Source organism: Fragaria vesca, linkage group LG7 (genome assembly GCF_000184155.1).
Source record: "Fragaria vesca subsp. vesca linkage group LG7, FraVesHawaii_1.0, whole genome shotgun sequence".
In the NCBI taxonomy this organism is placed as follows: Eukaryota; Viridiplantae; Streptophyta; class Magnoliopsida; order Rosales; family Rosaceae; genus Fragaria; species Fragaria vesca.
In genome coordinates, this window is record NC_020497.1 from 14,388,824 (window position 1) to 14,407,387 (window position 18,564).

General features: G+C 38.8%; 4 protein-coding genes across 4 annotated transcripts; 1 reads left to right on the forward strand and 3 right to left on the reverse strand.

The window, feature by feature from the left end:
- Window positions 1–1,805: 1,805 nt before the first annotated feature.
- On the reverse strand, window positions 1,806–3,935 carry LOC101307545 (auxin-induced protein 5NG4-like). Its single transcript, XM_004308700.1, has 6 exons — window positions 3,751–3,935; window positions 3,316–3,378; window positions 3,121–3,237; window positions 2,521–2,938; window positions 2,282–2,433; window positions 1,806–2,003 (listed from the first exon to the last, which is right to left on the reverse strand). Exons 1-6 carry the CDS (start codon window positions 3,933–3,935, stop codon window positions 1,880–1,882), a joined length of 1,059 nt encoding a protein of 352 aa, XP_004308748.1. The 3' UTR covers window positions 1,806–1,879.
- Window positions 3,936–6,649: 2,714 nt separating this feature from the next.
- LOC101307841 (auxin-induced protein 5NG4-like) lies at window positions 6,650–8,967 on the reverse strand. Its single transcript, XM_004308701.1, has 6 exons — window positions 8,783–8,967; window positions 8,360–8,422; window positions 8,143–8,259; window positions 7,568–7,985; window positions 7,326–7,477; window positions 6,650–6,776 (listed from the first exon to the last, which is right to left on the reverse strand). Exons 1-6 carry the CDS (start codon window positions 8,965–8,967, stop codon window positions 6,650–6,652), a joined length of 1,062 nt encoding a protein of 353 aa, XP_004308749.1.
- A 2,361-nt stretch (window positions 8,968–11,328) lies between these two features.
- On the forward strand, window positions 11,329–13,861 carry LOC101308135 (pentatricopeptide repeat-containing protein At4g01570-like). Its single transcript, XM_004308702.1, has one exon. It carries the CDS (start codon window positions 11,329–11,331, stop codon window positions 13,696–13,698), a length of 2,370 nt encoding a protein of 789 aa, XP_004308750.1. The 3' UTR covers window positions 13,699–13,861.
- Window positions 13,862–14,723: 862 nt separating this feature from the next.
- On the reverse strand, window positions 14,724–17,661 carry LOC101300669 (probable inactive purple acid phosphatase 29-like). Its single transcript, XM_004307275.1, has 4 exons — window positions 17,180–17,661; window positions 16,182–16,576; window positions 15,578–16,028; window positions 14,724–14,882 (listed from the first exon to the last, which is right to left on the reverse strand). Exons 1-4 carry the CDS (start codon window positions 17,469–17,471, stop codon window positions 14,848–14,850), a joined length of 1,173 nt encoding a protein of 390 aa, XP_004307323.1. The 5' UTR covers window positions 17,472–17,661; the 3' UTR covers window positions 14,724–14,847.
- Window positions 17,662–18,564: the final 903 nt, after the last annotated feature.

Here is an 18,564-nt window from a genome sequence, read left to right on the forward strand (position 1 = left end):
ATTTGGTATAACTTCGCTTAATAAAAAAAATTAGCTTCTATCTGGACTTTCAAATAACTAGCTAGAAGAAAACAAATATCATCGATTTAAAGGAATTATTTATTTTTTTTTTTTTTTTTGAAACAAAGGAATTAGATGTTTATTTTAGAATAAAAGCTAAAATTACGTGCTCACATCAAACATCCGGGAGAGACATTTTGTCTTAGAAATCCAGGAACATATATAGGCGAGCGACCTTTTCCAATATGGCGCGACCTTTTTTCCAAGCACCCCAATAGCTGACGCCATTGATCCCAACCTGCAAAATAGCAAACTAATTAATCCCTATTGAGCTGATTCCACACTTATTATATATAAAGAGAAATATTACACTAGCTTGAAGAAACCTTGCAGATGGAAAACAGGTTTTTCGTCCTTTATTCGAATGATTTATCTGTCAATTATATTGTATCATTCTTCTTATCCAAACTGGGGAATATATATAGAACAATGGAAGCTGACTAAAGCTATGTGCCTAACGACAATAAGTCAAGTAATACAGCTACAATAATCACATGCAATGAAATGGGGAAGGGAGGTATAGGTGTGGTGGCTGAAAACTTTGAGGGCAATTGTGTTGCATCCTTTGCAACTTGCAAAACCTCTACAATTTGCAATTCGTTCTGCGCTACAAATGGAAGCTGAGGCTCTTAGAGAGGTATAGGTGTGGCGGCCGGAAACTTTGAGGGCAATATTGTGTTGCATCCTTTGCAACTTGCAAGCAGGCCTCTATAATTTGCAAGTTCTGCGCTGCAAATGGTTTGTTGATTGCTATATATTCAACAGGGCTGGCAGGAGATTGAAATTGAAAGTGACCGCATGCAATTGGTGACTGCGTTACTACATACTGGTGGTGAAGACTCAGATATTGGGAGGTGTGCTAGATAATTGTCAACGGTATGTAAATGCTTTTGTTTTCTATCAATTTCAACACATATGTCGTGAAAGTGAAACAAACGGTGTGGCTAATCGATTACATTTATCCTTTTTTGCTAGATATGGCTATTTACTTATTTTAGATGTTTTTTTTAAGAGAAGACGCCTGTTTGTTATTATTCATGAGTTCATGACGTACTCTATGTAAAATTAAAATACATGGTATACTGTACCGTACCAATATAATTAATAATATAATTTATTTATTAAATATTTATTATTTGAGCTCATCTAAACCATTCATTTACCACTTATATGTCCTCCTCTGGTGCAAAATTTAGTTTAATAACCGGAACCGGTTGTGGGGTTGAGCCTCCTAACTATGTTGGGAACAAAACCTTAAAAAATAAGAAATACATAAGAAATCTAATCTGCTGCTGTGTACGTAGTCTTGATTTGCTGCTTCTACATGTATAGGCCGGTGTGTTTAATAGAGTAGCTCACGTAACATTATGCTCTATAAATAGTTATCCACTTATCCTTATCCAGTTGTGCTCGTATGAACATCATATATAGGGTATTTGACATAGTAAAAGCACATATAATCCCTCTATATATTGTATGCATTTACCAAGAAAGCGAGCAGCATCTAATTCCATTTCGGCAGATCGATGAGTTTTGATAAGAATTTGTGTAGCAGTACTACCGAGAAATCCACTATCTAACTTCTGCACTATCAAACTTTAAAGCCAGCTGAGAGTTTATATATAGGTTGCAAAATTCTGCTGTCTTGTTTCAATTGGTTAATGGTGCTTATCGCATTTTATCTGGTCATCACTGTTGTGAAACTCAAAACTATAAAGTTTCCATTGCTAATAAGATATTAAGGAGGCTTCAAGTAAGTTGTGTTTCTATTAACAACACTACATATAGGTGAAAACTAAAACATAATGTTGAATCCATATCAAGGGACATCTGCAGCTTCTTCATTTGCTTGTGTTTGCTTCATCCCAATTTCCTTTGCATCATTGCTTTTCCCCCACAGTAGAACATACATTCCCACTATGACTAGGACAGATCCCACCAAACTGATCAACAAAGCCAAACTTTTAGCAACAGAATAACATATTAATAGCCATATATGTTATGCAGATTACACTATATGTTAAGGAAAACTATTTTCCTACCAGAGAGATACCAATTTGAACTAGTTCAATAGTAGGTTTTTATTTTTTATTTTTTTCTTTTTGCATGTTGCATGGATCAACAATTCAACAACCTAACTCTTACTGGATATGTATACATATTGGAGGTTAAAGCATGATCAATATCTGATATTCAAAAAAGAACATACAACTGCGCCAACCTTCCAAGATAGAATTGTTCATGCAAGGTTGAGAAGTCGAGCATAGCCACGAATATCTGGATTAAGGGAGTAAATGCTGATGTAAACAATGGACCCTTTTGCTTCACACACCATGACATGCCTACATAGCACAACCCTGATCCAACTGCTCCCTGTGTAAACCCAAATAGGAAATTCTGAGTTTTTAAAACAGGCAGAACATGAATGTCAATGAAGACTACAGAGAACTAAATACTCACAGCATATGTGACGCTTAATATTTCCAAATTCCCCTTCAAAACCCACATTGACATGTTGATGCTTCTCTCAGTAAGCAAGATCAAGATGGCTGACTGAATGGCACCAAAGAAGGACAAGATGGCTGTGCTAGAGTACTGAAATGGATAGCTCTTCCCAATCTTGGCTTGTATGAGGAACCATGAAGCCCACAAGAGGCAACCTGCTGCTAAAAGTACTGAACCAAGTGCCCACCTCTCTCTCTTCTTTGCAGCACTCATCATATAATCATGGTTTCCAATTTCAGCTGTAGCATGTGTGTGTTGGTTGGTCAGTGGCATTCCCTTGTATAAGGTCAATGACAAAGCTCCACCAATGCATATTATAGAACCCAAGATCTTGGCTATCCCTCCCTTGCTCCTAATGCTTACTTTCTCTAGACTGAAATAGTTCAATACTGAAGTTATTTTACATTCAAAAAAAAACTGAAGTTATTTTTCGCTATTTTGAAGAAGAAATCAAGACTTTCAAATAGCAAAGTGCAAATATGTAAAAGCTGTAAACAACATATACTTGAAGTGTACAATATATAATCGATTTCAATGTAATCCACAAATTTTTACCCAAATGGTAGTGCCAATAGGAAAGTGTATACAGGCACCATGTTGATGAAGGCACAAGCATATGTTGCCGAGGTGTATTGGAGTCCAAGAAGAAATAAGTATTGTGTGAATGTTACCCTGAAAGAATATAGCATGTATAATTAATTATCAATAGTTACAACCCCAAAGAAGGAAAAGAATAGAATTTAAACCAACCCAATTAGAGCACTGAAGAACAAGTTGCATATTAGGCGAGCTGTAAGTTCAGGCCTACTTTTTCTGCAAGAAAATCATTTGTATCAGAAAACTGAAAAGATTACACAAGCAGATCCATGAATTTCATATATATGTATGCATTATTGTGAAATTGATATGCAATGCGAGATGTTGGCATTTTATGTTGGTCTTCATGGCGATGTGCTAATAATATGGATGAAGCAAATATGCTCCACCTGCACGTAGAGAGACAAACATGTACAGACATACATAATCAAGGGAGTTTAGATTCAATTTTGGTTTCTCTTAAAAACAAGATTTTGTATGCAGTGTTAACAGCCAGGGTGACGCCGACAGTTCAATGAAGGCATGAAGCATATTCCGGCCATTACTACAAATGCAACAAGTGTTTAACTATAGGTCTTAGTGTCTTACCTTTCACAAAAGAAGGCAATGGGTGTCAAGAAGACACAAGAAATGGACTGCCTGTAAGTAACTACAACCAGATTGTGCACTCCTTTATCCAGAGTTAACTTAAGAAGCACATTGACTATGGCCAAAGCAAGATTGACACCGATCATGGCAATCACTGGCTTCCATTGTCCATAACAATTCACCATCTCTAATAATCTAATATGAACCCCTATCACTTCTCTAATTATTATGATTCTGATGATAAGGCAATTAGACTCATTGTGCTTGTATATATAGAAGATAACCACTTCCAAATAAAACATTGATTAATGCTTTGCATCACTTCAACAAACTTTATGCCAACAATCAACATGCAAGTTTTTTTATTAATTTTTGATGTCTTTGTTCTGGAACTTTTCCAGAAAGCTGATGATAGAATCGTTTACCAAGCTCATAGTAGTGCATCACCATCCATGACCTCAGATCAGTCATCAGAATCAGTTTCCATTTTCACACATGTTCCAAAACTAGATAATATATATAGTATTCTGAACATGCCACTAGTTCTTTCTCTTCTTTCTTAACAAGTCATGGCATCTCAAAAAATGGTGGAGGCAGACATGATGGCTTCCCATTTCTTCAGAGTGGCATCTAATACTTCCTTTAACAGAATGCATTAGTGCATTATTTGGGTGAAAATGTTAATGGTCATTGCTATTATTGGTCATTTGCGTGCGTGCTGTTTAGAAGAACAAATGAACAATGTGTCAAATCTTAGAATAAGATATAAGCCATTTTGTAAAGCATTATGGGCTAGCTATTGCTAAATGCTTTTATAAATTTGAAGAAGAAATGCTCCTGTTGCTTGTCTGAAGTTTGAACAGTCATAGCAGACACATGCTGGAAAACACTAATATAATCAAGTATACATATTCTAACCAAACATAAATGATTATATTCAAGGATCAACTTGATAAGTATATGCATTCCCCATGGACAGTATGAAATATGGAGTTGACATGGAGATCATCTTTTTCACAGCACTTGTGCTGAATGCTTAATTAATCTCAGAAAACAATTTGCACAGATTGTTCTATGATGTGTTGATTCCATTGATATTTTTGGATATATATCGTTCTACGATGTATGTCAAGTGAATACTATAACAACTAGCATTACGAAATGGTGGAGAAGGTGCTATATATGAACTCCAGGAGTGTTTGGAGTATTCTTTGGAATCTTAAAATTCCAAACAAAGTCAAGCTCTTTCTTTGAAGAGCTTGCCATGCTTCTTACCTTGCAATGCGTGTTTGTTAAAACGGAAAATCAGTCCTAGGAGATGTGGTAATGCTTATGAGACGGTGCTGCATTGTCTTGGGGAATGTCCTGGAACCAAGAAGGGTGTGGAAACAGACATGGTTGGAACTAGTTTGTAGTTTGCACAACTTTATTGGAAGGAGCCGATCTTTATTGGTTTGTTCCTACATGGGGCTGCAAGTAGTAGGGATTAGGGAAAATCCGAAAGGAATAAGGGAATACATGGAAGCAAAGTGACGATCCAAATACAGATATATTGTCAAACAAGTCCATGAGTGGTATGCGTATGTCCATTAATTATACACATTGTCTAAGAGGCAAGCAAAGAAAGATGATAGTGGGAAATCAAGAGGAGCAGATTGTATGGAGGCCACCCCCAAATGTGTAAGTGGGTGAAACTAAACTTCAATAGAGCTTGTGATATGAGCCATGGAAAGGTAGGTTTGGGAATTGGGAGCAATAGTGAGAAATGAATTTATGGTGACCTTGTGAGTGAAATGGCAGTCCCAGTCACAGACGTGGACAACTTTTTTAGTGACGTGAAGTTCGTGTGGCCGTTAGGTTTCACACGTGGACGTGGGTAACCCGTTTTGATACCGTGATGAAGTAGTCTGGGGTTCACATCCAAAATCAATTGGCAATGGATGGAGAGACCTAAACCCTTATAAACTCTAATGCAAGGTCTCATATTCCTGATGTGAGATTGATATCTTAACAATATGGCGCTATTGCATGAGATTAGATTTGCACAGAACTGGGCATTACCAAACTTTTTATAGAGGGGGATGCACTGAATGCGAATGTGATTGACAGATTGGAACCTGAAGCTGACCTTAGTGAGGTGAGTGCTATTATGTGGAAGAGATTAGACAGTTGATGAATGGCTTTGAGCTAGCTGCTATTTTGGAAACATGTTCGGAAGAAATGCATGCAACCAATCAGCAGATGGTTTGGCTAGACTTGGTCTCACAACTGTAAGTTCTTTGTACTGCAAGGAGGTCGGTCCTCCTTGGATTCATGATTTACTTGTTAAAATCCCTGTGTTTCAACTGTATTAACGAGATAAATCAAGAAAAAAATCTCAGCTCAAATCTCAAATGAGTCGAATCATACAAATAGGCTAAACTATTACTACCCTTTGACATATATGATCATCAAATAAATTTATGGAGCAACTGCTCTAAAGTGAAGATCCTTTGATATATACATTCATGTGTGAATCCTCAAAAGCTAAAAACCATACAGAGTTGATGCTCGTTTGGTTTCTCCAAAGGGTTAAACTCGAGTCTTTGCTAGACGTGAAGTGAAAAAGATCAAATCTCTATGTTCTTGAGAATGCAATGCGCCATGGAATGCCACTATTCCAAGCCAAACCCCACGGTGGCATGGCGCTGCCTCTGAACTGGAAGACATACTCCTCAGCCCCTTCCTCAACTTCTTTACTTGATGCTCTCGCACGCATATCATCAAACACTTTGCTAACAGCATTATATCTGGTCTACTGTACTAGAAACTTTTAAATTTCAAAAATAAGATTAATAGAGGCTATAGCCTGAGTTGGGTTAGGAACTTAGGATTAACAACAGGTTTTTTCAAATCCAAATCAATGGACATCTGCTCCTTCTTCATTTGCTTGTGTTTGCTTCATCCCAATTTCCTTTGCATCATCATTGCTTTTCCCCCACAGTAGAACATACATTCCCACTATGACTAGGACAGATCCCACCACACTGGTCAACCATGTCAAACTTTTAGCAAGAGAATAACATCATAGTCAGATATGTTTTGCAGATTGCAAATATACTATGGTGTTTTTCATACTGCATCCTTTTATTTAAAGTTTGAGTATCATCAAAGTATATTTGACAGGATTAATTTCTGCTGAGTAATCGCCTATTTATCTTAGAATCAAAATAAGCCTGCCTTAAAATTAAATTGTTGTCAATGAAAACAGTCTCAATCAAGTCTTAACTCAAATCTCACAACAAGGATAAATGTAACCTTTCTTTACTAATTTGCAGATGAGATTATACAGCATGGTGCACTGTGAAAAGTACCCGGATTATGATTTATGAAATGAACCTGCAGTCTGCAGATAATAATGAATATGTACTATAGGCTGAGGAAAATAGTTAATTTATCAGAGATGTAGTGTTTTTGCAAGGTTACCATGCAATTTGAATAACAAATAGCATAGCAGAGAGATGCATGTGTCCATATCAGAGGTGAAAACATGATCAATATCTAATATGCACCAAAGAGAATATAATTGAGCCAACCTTCCAAGATAGATTAGTTCATGCAAGGCTGAGAAGTCAATCATAGCCACAAATATCTGGATTAAGGGAGTAAATGCTGATGTAAACAATGGACCCTTTTGCTTCACACACCATGACATGCCAACATAGCACAACCCTGATCCAACTGCTCCCTGTGTAAACCAAAATAGGAAATTCTGAGGTTTTAGAATAGGCAGAACATGAATATGTCAATGAAGACCAAAAGAGAACTAAATACTCACAGAATATGTGACACTCAATATCTCCAACTTTCCCTTCAAAACCCACATTGACATGTTGATGCTTCTCTCTGTGAGCAAGGTTAAGATGACTGACTGAATGGCACCAAAGAAGGACAAGATGGCTGTGCTAGAGTACTGAAATGGGTAGCTCTTCCCAATCTTGGCTTGTATGAGAAACCATGAAGCCCACATAAAGCAACCTGCTGCCGCAAACACTGAACCAAGTACCCACCTCTCTCTTCTCTTTGCTGTACTCATCATATAGTCATGGTTTTCAATTTGAGCTGTGGCATGTGAGTGTTGGTTGGTCAGTGGCATTCCTTTGTATAATGTCAATGACAAAGCTCCACCAATGCATATTAAAGAACCCAAGATCTTGGCTATGCCTCCCTTGCTCCTAATGCTCACTTTCTCTAGACTGAAATAGTTCAATAGAATGTTTTTTTTTTTTTGAGAAGAAAATAGAAGTTAGTTTTCACTACTACTTTGAGGAAGAAACCGAGAATTCTAAAACGAAGCGCAAATACAAAAACAACAATATCTAATCGATTTTTATGTAATCCTTTAAATTTTACCCGAATGGTAGTGCCAATAGGAAAGTGTAAACAGGCACCATGTTGCTGAAGGCAGAAGCATATGTAGCTGAGGTGTATTGGAGTCCAAGAAGAAAAAAGTATTGTGTGAATGTTATCCTGAAAAGTTATATCAAGCATTTGCCATAGATTTAGATAAATTATCAAATACTTACGTACACCCTAAAAGATGAAAATATCAAAAAGAAATTTAACGAACCCAATTAGAGCACTGAAGAAAAGGTGGCATATGATGCGAGCTGTAAGTTCAGGTCTATTTTTTCTGCAAGAAACTCATTTGTATCATATTACTGGAAAGACAACTCAAGAGGATCCATGAAGTTCATGTGTATGAGTAGCATTATAATGAAATTGACATCCAACGCCAGATGATGGCATTCTATATTAATCTTGCTTATCAATGAACTAATAATATATGAATTAAGCAAATTAGGCAAACATCCTCTGCCTGCACGTAGGGAGACATATATATAATCAAGGGGTTGAAGATTCACTTTTGTTTCTCTTACAAACAAGACTTTTATACCTTGTTAATAGCTAGCTATGGTGTCCCAAGAGTGTAATGAAGCATAACCTGGCCTTCACTAAGAATGCAATAAGATGGGTGAAGTATAGTACTTACCTTTCCCAAAAGAAGGCAATGGGTGTCAAGAGGCCACAAGCAATTGACTGCCTATAAGTAACTAGAACCAGATTGTGCACTCCTTTATCCAGAGTTAACTTAAGAAGCACATTGACCATAGCCAAAGCAAGGTTGATGCCAATCATGGCAACCACCGTCTTCCACTGTCCACAGCAATTCACCATTTCTAATATGAATCCCCCTCAGTTCTCTGATGACTATGGTTCAAATAATGAGGCAAGTGTACTCATTGTAGTTATATATATAGAAGAGAACCACTGAATAAAACATTGATGGATGCTTTGCATCATTTGAACACTTTATGCCAACAATCAACATGCAAGTTTTTTTTTTAATTAATTTTCTGTCTGTTCTGGAACTTTGCCATAAAGTTGATAATAGAATCGTTTACCAAGCTCATCACCATCTATGAGCTCAGAGAAGTCTTCAGAATTCTCTGAGTTTCCATTTGCAGACATATAGATAATAGTATTTCTAACATCCCACTCTAGTTCTTTCTTTTATTTCATGACAAAGTCATGGCATGATTGGCATCTCAGAAAATGGTGGAGACAGACATGATGGATCCCATTTCTTCAGTGTGGTATCTAATACTTCCTTTAAGAGAGTGCATTAGTGCAATTGGGTGAAAATGTTAATGTCCATATTGCTATTCACCATTTGCGTGCACTGTTTGGGGGAGCAGATGAACAATGTGTCAAATCTCTTAGAATAAGATATAAGCCATATATTGTAAAGCATTATGGGGCAACTGCTAATTGTCTTTTTTTAATTTGAAAAACGAAATGCTCCTGATGCTTGTATGAACAATCATACAAACACATGCTGAAAAACACTCTAATATAAATTCAATATACATACTCTCACCAAAGTTACCAATTAAGCAAAAATATGTTTAGATTCCAGGAGTAACTTGATATATATACTCTGTGTGTCAGCATAGGTACAATTCACCCTCAGCTCCCTCTGATTAACAGCTTGCATTTGAGTCTGGAGCTGGTTCCGGGTCGAGTCGTAACGGGCCTGGAGCTCCGTTAACTGTCGGGTCAAGTCGACCATGCTGTCTTGTGATTCCGTTGCTATCCCCTCCATGAAAATCAAGACCCGGTACCCGCGTTTACTCAAAAAGACTCGAAATTGAAGAGAAGGAGAAGGCTCAGACCAAAAAAAAAAAAGAAGAAGAAGAAAAGGAGAAGGCTTTAGGAACTGAAGTAGTAGTCTCCATTGGTGTTTGAACTGGGGCTTGTGATTTAGGAGAGGCCCTTCTGAAGCGCGCAAGGTACGATTCGCACTCGAATTGGAGAAGCAACACTACGTACTATACGTTTCAGCTTAAATTTAATTTCTTTTTTCTTCGAAGAGGAAAGGTCCGTATTACTCTCACGTATCCGGTTTATTTACGGATATGTTTCTAACCGTTTCCGGTCTTCTTTGGCTGTCCCCCAGACATTTACGGTTATATCATTGGGTTCATGGTGTTTTGCAGCTTAAGAAATTGGTCTCGAAAATGTTCGGAAACGTCTCTGTAAATAAACCAGATATAAGGAAAAATACTTACCTTTCCATCTCAAAGGACAAAAAAAAAAAAAAAAATAAGACTAAAAACAACCGAAGAATCAATTTTTGCCCCATGTTAACGGTTTATTTACGATTATGTTTCTGGCCATTTCTGGAAATTTTCAGCCGTCTCCGTGTGCACAGTGCCTTGAAGATTTAGAAACTGATCTCGGAAACGCCAGAAACACATCGGAGACGCTCGGAAACAAGTCGGAAACGTCCCGAAAAGCCTATGTAAATATACCGGATACAAGGGGGTAATACTGACATTTTGCCTCAAAAGAAAAATAAAAGAAAACTGAAACAGCTGAAAAGTCAATTATGCCCCCACATTTCTGGTTATTTACATTTATGTATTCAACAGTTTCCTGCAATCTCCAGCCGTTTTCAGCTATTTTCGGCCATATCAGCGCGTACAAGCTACCTTTTAGGTTAAGAAACTGGTATCGGAATCATTGAAAACGCATCGGTGACTACCAAAAACGCGTCGGAATTGTTTCCGAATATTTCCGTAAATAAGCCTGATACATGGGGTAATAGTGACTTTTCCTTTAAAACGAGGGGGCAAATAAGCCGGATATGTACCCCAAATCGTCTATACACTTCCCCCTTTCCTCCGTTCCGGCTTCAATCCTCTCTCGAATTCCTGAAATTCCAGGGGCCTTACAATCCCCGTCCTCGCATTCTCCAAGCTCAAACAAACCCTAGGGTTTCCGGAAGCAAAGTGTGAGCGAGCTTGGAGTTCTGGACTGTAGCGCTTTGTGATTTGATGGAGGCTACGGCCGCCGCACGCGGTGGGTTCGATCCCGGCGATGACGCAAGCAGTGGCGCGCGGTGTCGGAGCATCATTCGGCTCGGAATGAGGTAGTGGGATTTACTTAACTGCGCACTGGGAGTTTTCTTGTATTGAACGATGTGAATTGAGAAGTTGTACTAGTTTGTTTGTTTTAAATTGGTCTGAGAATCCAATGCGCCTTGGAAGTAGGACTCTATTCCACCCCAAACCCCACACCGCCGCCGAACTCGGAGACATCCTCCTGGTGGCCTCCATCACCAAGACTCTCTCCCAGTCCGGCACCCGCAACCTCCCTCAGCCCCTCCCTCTCACCGAGCCTCTCCTCCTCCAAATCCTCCGCACCCAATCCCTCCACCCTTCCAAAAAACTCGACTTCTTCAAATGGTGCTCCCTCACCCACTCCATCCCACCCTCCCCACGCGCCTTCTCCCACGTCCTCCACACCGCCTGCCGCGCCGGGTTTCTCGCCGAAATCCCCGAGCTACTCACCATCATGAGGAGGGATTCTCTAGCCGTGGATTCCGGGACCTTCAAGTCCCTCCTGGACGCATTCATAAGGGAAGGTAAGTTCGACATGGCGATTGAGATTTTGGATACAATGCAAGAAGTAAATGCTGAGTTGAATGCTGATATGTACAACTCGGTGTTGGTTGCTTTGGTTCGGAAGGGTCAGTTGCGTTTGGCTATGTCGATCTTGGTTAGGCTTTTAGAAGGAGGGTCTTGTGACCAGGTACCCAGTTGCATTGCCTGCAATGAGTTGCTGGTGGGTCTTAGGAAGGGTGACATGAGGGTGGAGTTTAAGCAAGTGTATGATAAGCTTAGGGGGAATGAGTGGTTTGAGATGGATACTTGGGGGTATAATATATGTATTCATGCATTTGGGTGTTGGGGTGATTTGGGTACTAGTTTGAGTTTGTTTAAGGAGATGAAGGACTTGAATTCGGACTCGGTTTTTCCTGATTTGTCTACTTATAATAGCCTCATTCATGTGCTGTGCTTGGTTGGGAAGGTGGATGATGCAATTACTGTGTGGGAGGAGTTGAAGTGCTCTGGTCATGAGCCGGATGCCATTACGTATCGGATTCTTATTCAGGGGTGTTGTAAGTGTTATAGAATAGAGGAAGCTACTAGGATTTTTAGTGAGATGCAGAACAATGGGTACAATCCGGATACTGTTGTTTATAATTCTTTGATAGATGGGTTGTTCAAGGCAAGGAAAGTTAATGAAGGCTGTCAGATGTTTGAGAGGATGATTCAGTATGGGGTGAGAGCCTCGACATGGACGTATAATATTCTGATTGATGGGTTGTTTAGGAATGCAAGGGCCGAGGCTGCTTACACCCTATTTTGTGACTTGAAGAAGAAGGGTCAGTTTGTGGATGGTGTTACTTACAGCATTGTTGTTCTGCAACTTTGTAGGGAGGGTCTACTTGAGGAGGCTCTAGGATTGGCAGAAGAAATGGAAATGCGAGGCTTTACTGTTGATTTGGTTACTATATCAACACTCATAATTAGTCTGTATAAGCATAGTCGATGGGATTGGACTGACAAGCTCATGAAGCGTATTAGGGATGGTAATCTGCTGCCTAGTGTTCTGAAATGGAAAGTCGATATGGAAGCTACATTGAAATCCCCGCAAAAAAATAAAAAGGACCATACACCACTTTTCCCAAGTAATGGTGACTTCAGTGACGTTTTGAGTCTCATAAGCTCTGTTGCCTCGACGATGGATGGAGGCTTTGAGACAGATGATGCTGGAGTTAAAGATGATAAGAATTCGTCTACACCTATTGATCAGTGGTCATCATCTCCTCATATGGATCAGCTGGCCAATCAAATCACGTCCACTGACCAGTCTTCTCAGCAGTTTTCACTGTCTAGAGGGCAACGAGTTCAAGCCAAAGGGGATGACACTTTTGATATTGATATGGTAAATACTTTCTTGTCCCTATTTTTGGCCAAGGGGAAGCTGAGCATGGCTTGCAAATTGTTTGAGATTTTCAGTGATACAGGTGCAAACCCTGTGAGCTACACTTATAATTCCATCTTGAGTTCGTTTGTCAAGAAGGGCTACTTCAATGAAGCATGGGGTGTACTCAGTGAAATGGGAGAAAAAGTTTGCCCCACAGATATAGCAACATACAATATGATAATTCAAGGCTTGGGGAAGATGGGAAGAGCTGATCTAGCCAGTAGTGTTCTGGATAAGCTAATGAAGCAGGGTGGTTACCTTGATGTAGTCATGTACAACACCTTGATTAATGCTTTGGGGAAGGCTAACCGGATTGACGAAGTAAACAAGCTATTTAAGCAGATGAAGAGTAGTGGAATAAATCCTGATGTTGTCACCTTCAATACACTCATTGAAGTTCATAGTAAAGCAGGTCGTCTGAAAGACGCGTATAAGTTTCTGAAAATGATGCTGGACTCAGGCTGCATACCAAACCATGTCACTGACACCACTTTGGATTTTCTGGGGAAGGAGATTGAAAAATCAAGGTACCAAAAGGCATCATTTGTACGAAATAAGGATGACTCCTGAAGAGTTTTCTTCTGGTCTAGTTTGATTCTAGTTAATTCGTTTGTAAATTCCAAGTCTTAGTTTGATGCGACCTTGAAACACGTTCAATTCCATATTGAGCCTCCTATTGTAACATGGAATTTTGTTCTGTGATTGTCTTCATGAATCTGTATGTGATGCAGCTCAAATAGTTCAAAGAACCATAATGGATAGCTGTGGTTTGATCTTTGGTATAAAGATACGGATAGATGTTTATATTTCTTGTTCCAAATGGATAGCTCATTTGGATGCTCCTAATTATTGATATGTCTGCGTCTGTGTTATATTTGATTATTTGTTGGATTGCATAATTCAGGATTGCATAATTCATTGCAGTCATTTTATTTCTATGTAGTTGTGTGATTCAAACTGTGTTTGCCTGTGGTAAATTTAAGGATCAATCTGAGTTCTCATCATTGGTATCCATGAATGATAAAAGATTTATAGGTCTTCACTGAAATTCATAATTCATAGTTCAATAAAAGTTGCCAGGCAGATTAACTTAGCAACTAGTTAAGACCAAATAATTCAGTTTTATCCAACCTTCTGGATTGTAAAGAACTATATTATCAATTATTGTATTGCAAAGTTTCCTAAAGAATTGGACAAGTAAGATCAAGTTCTGGCATCTTTTGGGCATTCCCTTGGGCAAACTGGGCAGAAAGGTTTGCATGGATCAAATGGCTCACAGTAAAACTGTAAAAGAAGCACCATGTTTGACGATCAGTAACATTTCATGAATTGCTAACCCGGAGATACGTTTGAGAGTTAAATCGAGGTCGTTGTTTTGGTTAGGTTCGGTTACTAGCCTCATATTTGGTAGTTTGGAAAAAATGCGCCAAGTAGTAGTGTAAACTAAATGGAAATGATAACCAGTCTTCTAACATCACCAGCGGGCTCTGTATAAGTTTTAAGCGAAAAGCTCTATCTCATTGATTTCTGGTTATCACATTTCAAAACAAAAGTCACATACCATACAGTTTCTTGATACATTCTCTTCCCCAAATCGTATTCATTCATTGTCTGTTTAAATGCATATGAAAATATCCCCCAGATCGTCGTGGTTTCGCGGCTCCCTCATGTCTTTTTCGGGCTATCTTCCAAAAATGGTCTTGTATATGCTCATTACTCTCAAGGACCGCCAATGTGTTTCTTTCTACGTACACCTGTTCCAAAATAATCAATCGAGACTGAAAAAAGAATACGAAAGGAACAAGGTTCAAGTGCAGGAAAAACCAGTCATTTTGACCTTTGCAACAAGGATTATTATAGAATGCCAGTTGAAATGAATAATGATAATACAGGGTTACAGGCAGAATGTCTCTCTTTTCTAGTTTCAAGTGCAAAACTGGGAGGACTTCAGCAAATTAAAAGATGGTGTGACGTGGAACTGTAAATGTGTGTATGCCAGTACTACCAACAGATCTTAGCAACAAGCGAAGTCAGCTTGTGATCATCCCACTGAGGCCAATCATTTCAGAACAATGTTTCAGATATACTATACAGGTCTAAACAATCTAATAAGTTCTTTCAGCCAACAACTGAAACTTGGTGAATGGCAGGCCAAAAGCATCTTAACAATCAAGAGAAAATAGTTCAAATAAAATTTAATCATGATAGATGTATATCAGGTAAACATTTTATGCATAGATGCTATGAGTATTCACTAATTGACCATCCAGACTTATTCCACACGGTTGTTATCTTATGCAGACACCAAAGAACCAGGGATTATGTTTATGTGTAGTTTATATCTCAACAGTGAAAAATTTGTATGTTCCTAGGAGTCCAGTTATATATATCTAGAATGATTCAGGAGAAGGACACTGAATCTGTTCATTGTCTTTTGAAGAAAACATACCAGCAGAACTCTTGGTCCAGAGAACCTCACTGTTGATAGTACTGAGGTGCTGATCATCGAGGCGCTTCCATGTTTTGATTGACTTGACTGCACCCCAACCTCCAGTACTTGTTTTCTCTAAGGTTGCTGCTACCACCCTTGCTCTCCTATCCCATCCCGCCTTTCCATATGCATGGTATCCGAATCCCCCAGCATAACAAAGGTTTATGCCAGTTAGCTTCCCACAGAAGTCATTGACATGATCATGGCCTGTGAAAACAGCCTTCACATCGCCTGCTTCAACCAGGGTTGTGAAGAAGCCAGAGTTCACAGAGGCAGAGCTAATGCCTTCTTGCCTCACTCCGGTGGAGTTTGATGAGTCAAAACTAGCAAATTCTGGTAACGGTATGTGAAAGTATGCCAGCCCTGGAGCAGAAGTTTTCTGCGCCTGTGGCTTTTTCATGTATGCTTTCTGCAGGGTAAAATGAATTATTACTTCCTAATCAGATCTTACTCATCAAGAAATTACATTTGGTGCATGGGTTGGTACTTGGTAGCAACAATTTGTGAAGTAAAGGTGGTATAAGAATAAGAAATCTGGTAAATGAAACAATGTGATTAGTACCTTTAGATTTGCCGAAGTTTGTTGGAACCAGAATTGTTGGGAGGGTTTGATCCAACCATAACCAGGGATAGAGGGAACTGTCGAGTAATCTCCACTGTCAAGGAAGTAGAGGTTGAGAACCGATTTGTTTTCGAAACCAGTACCCTGAACCCCACCTACCTCCAGATTATAGTTCCCAAAACCATCAATAACATCTTGATCGGAAGGATTGACTTGAGCCAGGGTGCTTTTATACCCAACTATGTGCTTCATTACCCCTTCCCTCGAGAGATCAGATTCCTGATCATGGTTCCCCAAAACAGCTGCCCACGGAATGTTGGATGCAATTGCTGGAGCAAACGCCGCATCCATTGATTTAGCAGCATCCGTAGCATCAAACCCATATATGTTATCTCCTATTGCACACAGGTCATGTCAGAGAGCCAATCAAAGAAACCAGAGTCGAGTACTAAAGCAAAATCAAAACTCCCCAAGCAAAGCAAAGAAAGAACAGCAGTCACAAACTAAAATGTAAAAGTCACTGCAAATCAGATAAAACAGCCCACCCACCCCACATCATCTATACTTCTCCAAACAATGTATCAAAGAACAACATTACTAAATTCATCAGGCATTGACATCCCAGTTCAGTATCTGATTCAAACAACTCCGAAAGTAAAATCCGATATAAATCAGATAAACAACAACCCCACAAACCTTATCAACATCATCAAGTATTATTCCAAAAGCATGATCTTTCCTAATAATGCATAGAAGTTATAGAACCTTGTGTTCTAAATTGAACTTGTTGAGTGTTTGTATACATAAGGTTACATAACCAACTACTGCAAAGTATAGTAAGTGTGCAAATTACATACTGTCATCCTTCTCAAAAATCATTCCTTTTTAATAGCAATTAAAAAAAAGACTGTTTTTGATTAGTATTGATAATAATTTTATGAACAATAAAAAACAAAAATAAAAACAAGAACAAGTAAATGAGAGAAAGCAATACATACCGGTGAAAACAATGAAATCAGGCTTCTCAGCCTGAATCATCCTTTTCACAAACGCCGTGGTATTCAAGTCAGAGCAACCCGCCACCTGGGACGGCAGCACATCCTCACACGGCGTCATTTTCCCATCGGCGTAGTGCATGTCCGCCACTTGCAGTATTTTAAACTGCCCATCTCCCCCAAACCTCAGACTTTTCGTCGTCTTCTCTTCCCGATGCTTACTGGCCTCCACAGCCAAAACCCAGATCGGAAGCAGCGCCACCACCACCACCACCGTCGTCAGAAAATGACCCATTTCAAGTTTTCAACCCTTTATCTTTATGTTCACGGCAGACATTGTTGCAAAAGCTGCAAGCTTTTAACTTATATAACACGGTCTGTGACTGTGAGAGACCATTTGCAAAGTCTTGGCCTTTTGCTCATCAGAAAAACAAAAATGGAAATCTTTCATCTTTTTTTTTTTAGTTTTTATTTTCTTTTGGCTCAAATCAAACAGAGGAAAGGATCAGTGTCCTGCTGTGTAATTTGAGCTGCTTGTGATCTAGGGTAGTTGTGTCATCATTCTTCAGCTTTTCTCTTGTTTGCCACGTGGCATGGGATCATTGGGATCTCCCTTCTTCCAAGAGATATGTGACATAAACCAGAATCATTGTCCGGTTAAGGTATGGAATATGTATGGAATATACTTGGGAGAGAACAATGGTGTTTCCTGCCATTCAGGAAAGCTTGAAGAATATTGTCACTGTTGTTTAGGGTTCAGATTTTGACTATACCGTCCGAGAGAGCTGATGATATGTAGGCGAAATTAGGGGAAAATATTTTAGGAGAGACAGTAGCGGATTGTATTTTCATAATCGGAGCGTTATTTCTTCTACTACATGTGAGTTACTCTTATAAATTAAGGGAAAATATTTTAGGAGAGACAGTAACGGATTGTATTTTCATAATCGGAACGTTATTTCTTCTACTACACGTGAGTCACTCTTGTGAAAAAAGTTGGTTGAATCAACTACCTTTTAGATTTAGAATACGTGTATTGCAATTTCATTTGAAAGTTCTCTTCCGAAGCAAGTGAAGCTATGTAAGTCGTAGGTACTTCTAAAACATTTGGTAGTTTGGCACATTAGTAAAGGGAAATGTTTACACTTTACACTCTTTATTTTACAATCCACACTTTTTATTTTCTTTTTTAATAACTTAAATTTTGTCTTTAGTAACAAGTGTTTTGTCTTATTGTCAAAAAAATAAAAACAAGTGTTTTGTTATTTTATGAAAACTTTAACTAAAAAAAGAAAATAAAAAGAGAAAATGAGAAACTCCCGTTTTACGATCAACACTCCCATTGCTCCCCTAAGTAAAAGGCTTTGGGATCCCAACCATTCCAAATG

What these genes read in the sequence shown, in the direction of transcription:
- LOC101307545 (XM_004308700.1), bottom strand. Translation starts at nt 3,935, where the DNA reads ATGGTGAATTGTTATGGACAATGGAAGCCAGTGATTGCCATGATCGGT. An exon ending in TTCTTCAGTGCTCTAATTGG is followed by an intron (nt 3,238 to 3,315) that starts GTTGGTTTAAAT and finishes ATATTCTTTCAG; the next exon opens with GGTAACATTCACACAATACT. An exon ending in CTATTGGCACTACCATTTGG is followed by an intron (nt 2,939 to 3,120) that starts GTAAAAATTTGT and finishes GAACTATTTCAG; the next exon opens with TCTAGAGAAAGTAAGCATTA.
- LOC101307841 (XM_004308701.1), bottom strand. Translation starts at nt 8,967, where the DNA reads ATGGTGAATTGCTGTGGACAGTGGAAGACGGTGGTTGCCATGATTGGC. An exon ending in CTATTGGCACTACCATTCGG is followed by an intron (nt 7,986 to 8,142) that starts GTAAAATTTAAA and finishes GAACTATTTCAG; the next exon opens with TCTAGAGAAAGTGAGCATTA. An exon ending in GAACTAATCTATCTTGGAAG is followed by an intron (nt 6,777 to 7,325) that starts GTTGGCTCAATT and finishes ATGGTTGACCAG; the next exon opens with TGTGGTGGGATCTGTCCTAG.
- LOC101308135 (XM_004308702.1), top strand. Translation starts at nt 11,329, where the DNA reads ATGCGCCTTGGAAGTAGGACTCTATTCCACCCCAAACCCCACACCGCC.
- LOC101300669 (XM_004307275.1), bottom strand. Translation starts at nt 17,471, where the DNA reads ATGGGTCATTTTCTGACGACGGTGGTGGTGGTGGTGGCGCTGCTTCCG. An exon ending in TGATTTCATTGTTTTCACCG is followed by an intron (nt 16,577 to 17,179) that starts GTATGTATTGCT and finishes TGTGTGCAATAG; the next exon opens with GAGATAACATATATGGGTTT. An exon ending in CTGGACCAAGAGTTCTGCTG is followed by an intron (nt 14,883 to 15,577) that starts GTATGTTTTCTT and finishes ATTTTGGAACAG; the next exon opens with GTGTACGTAGAAAGAAACAC.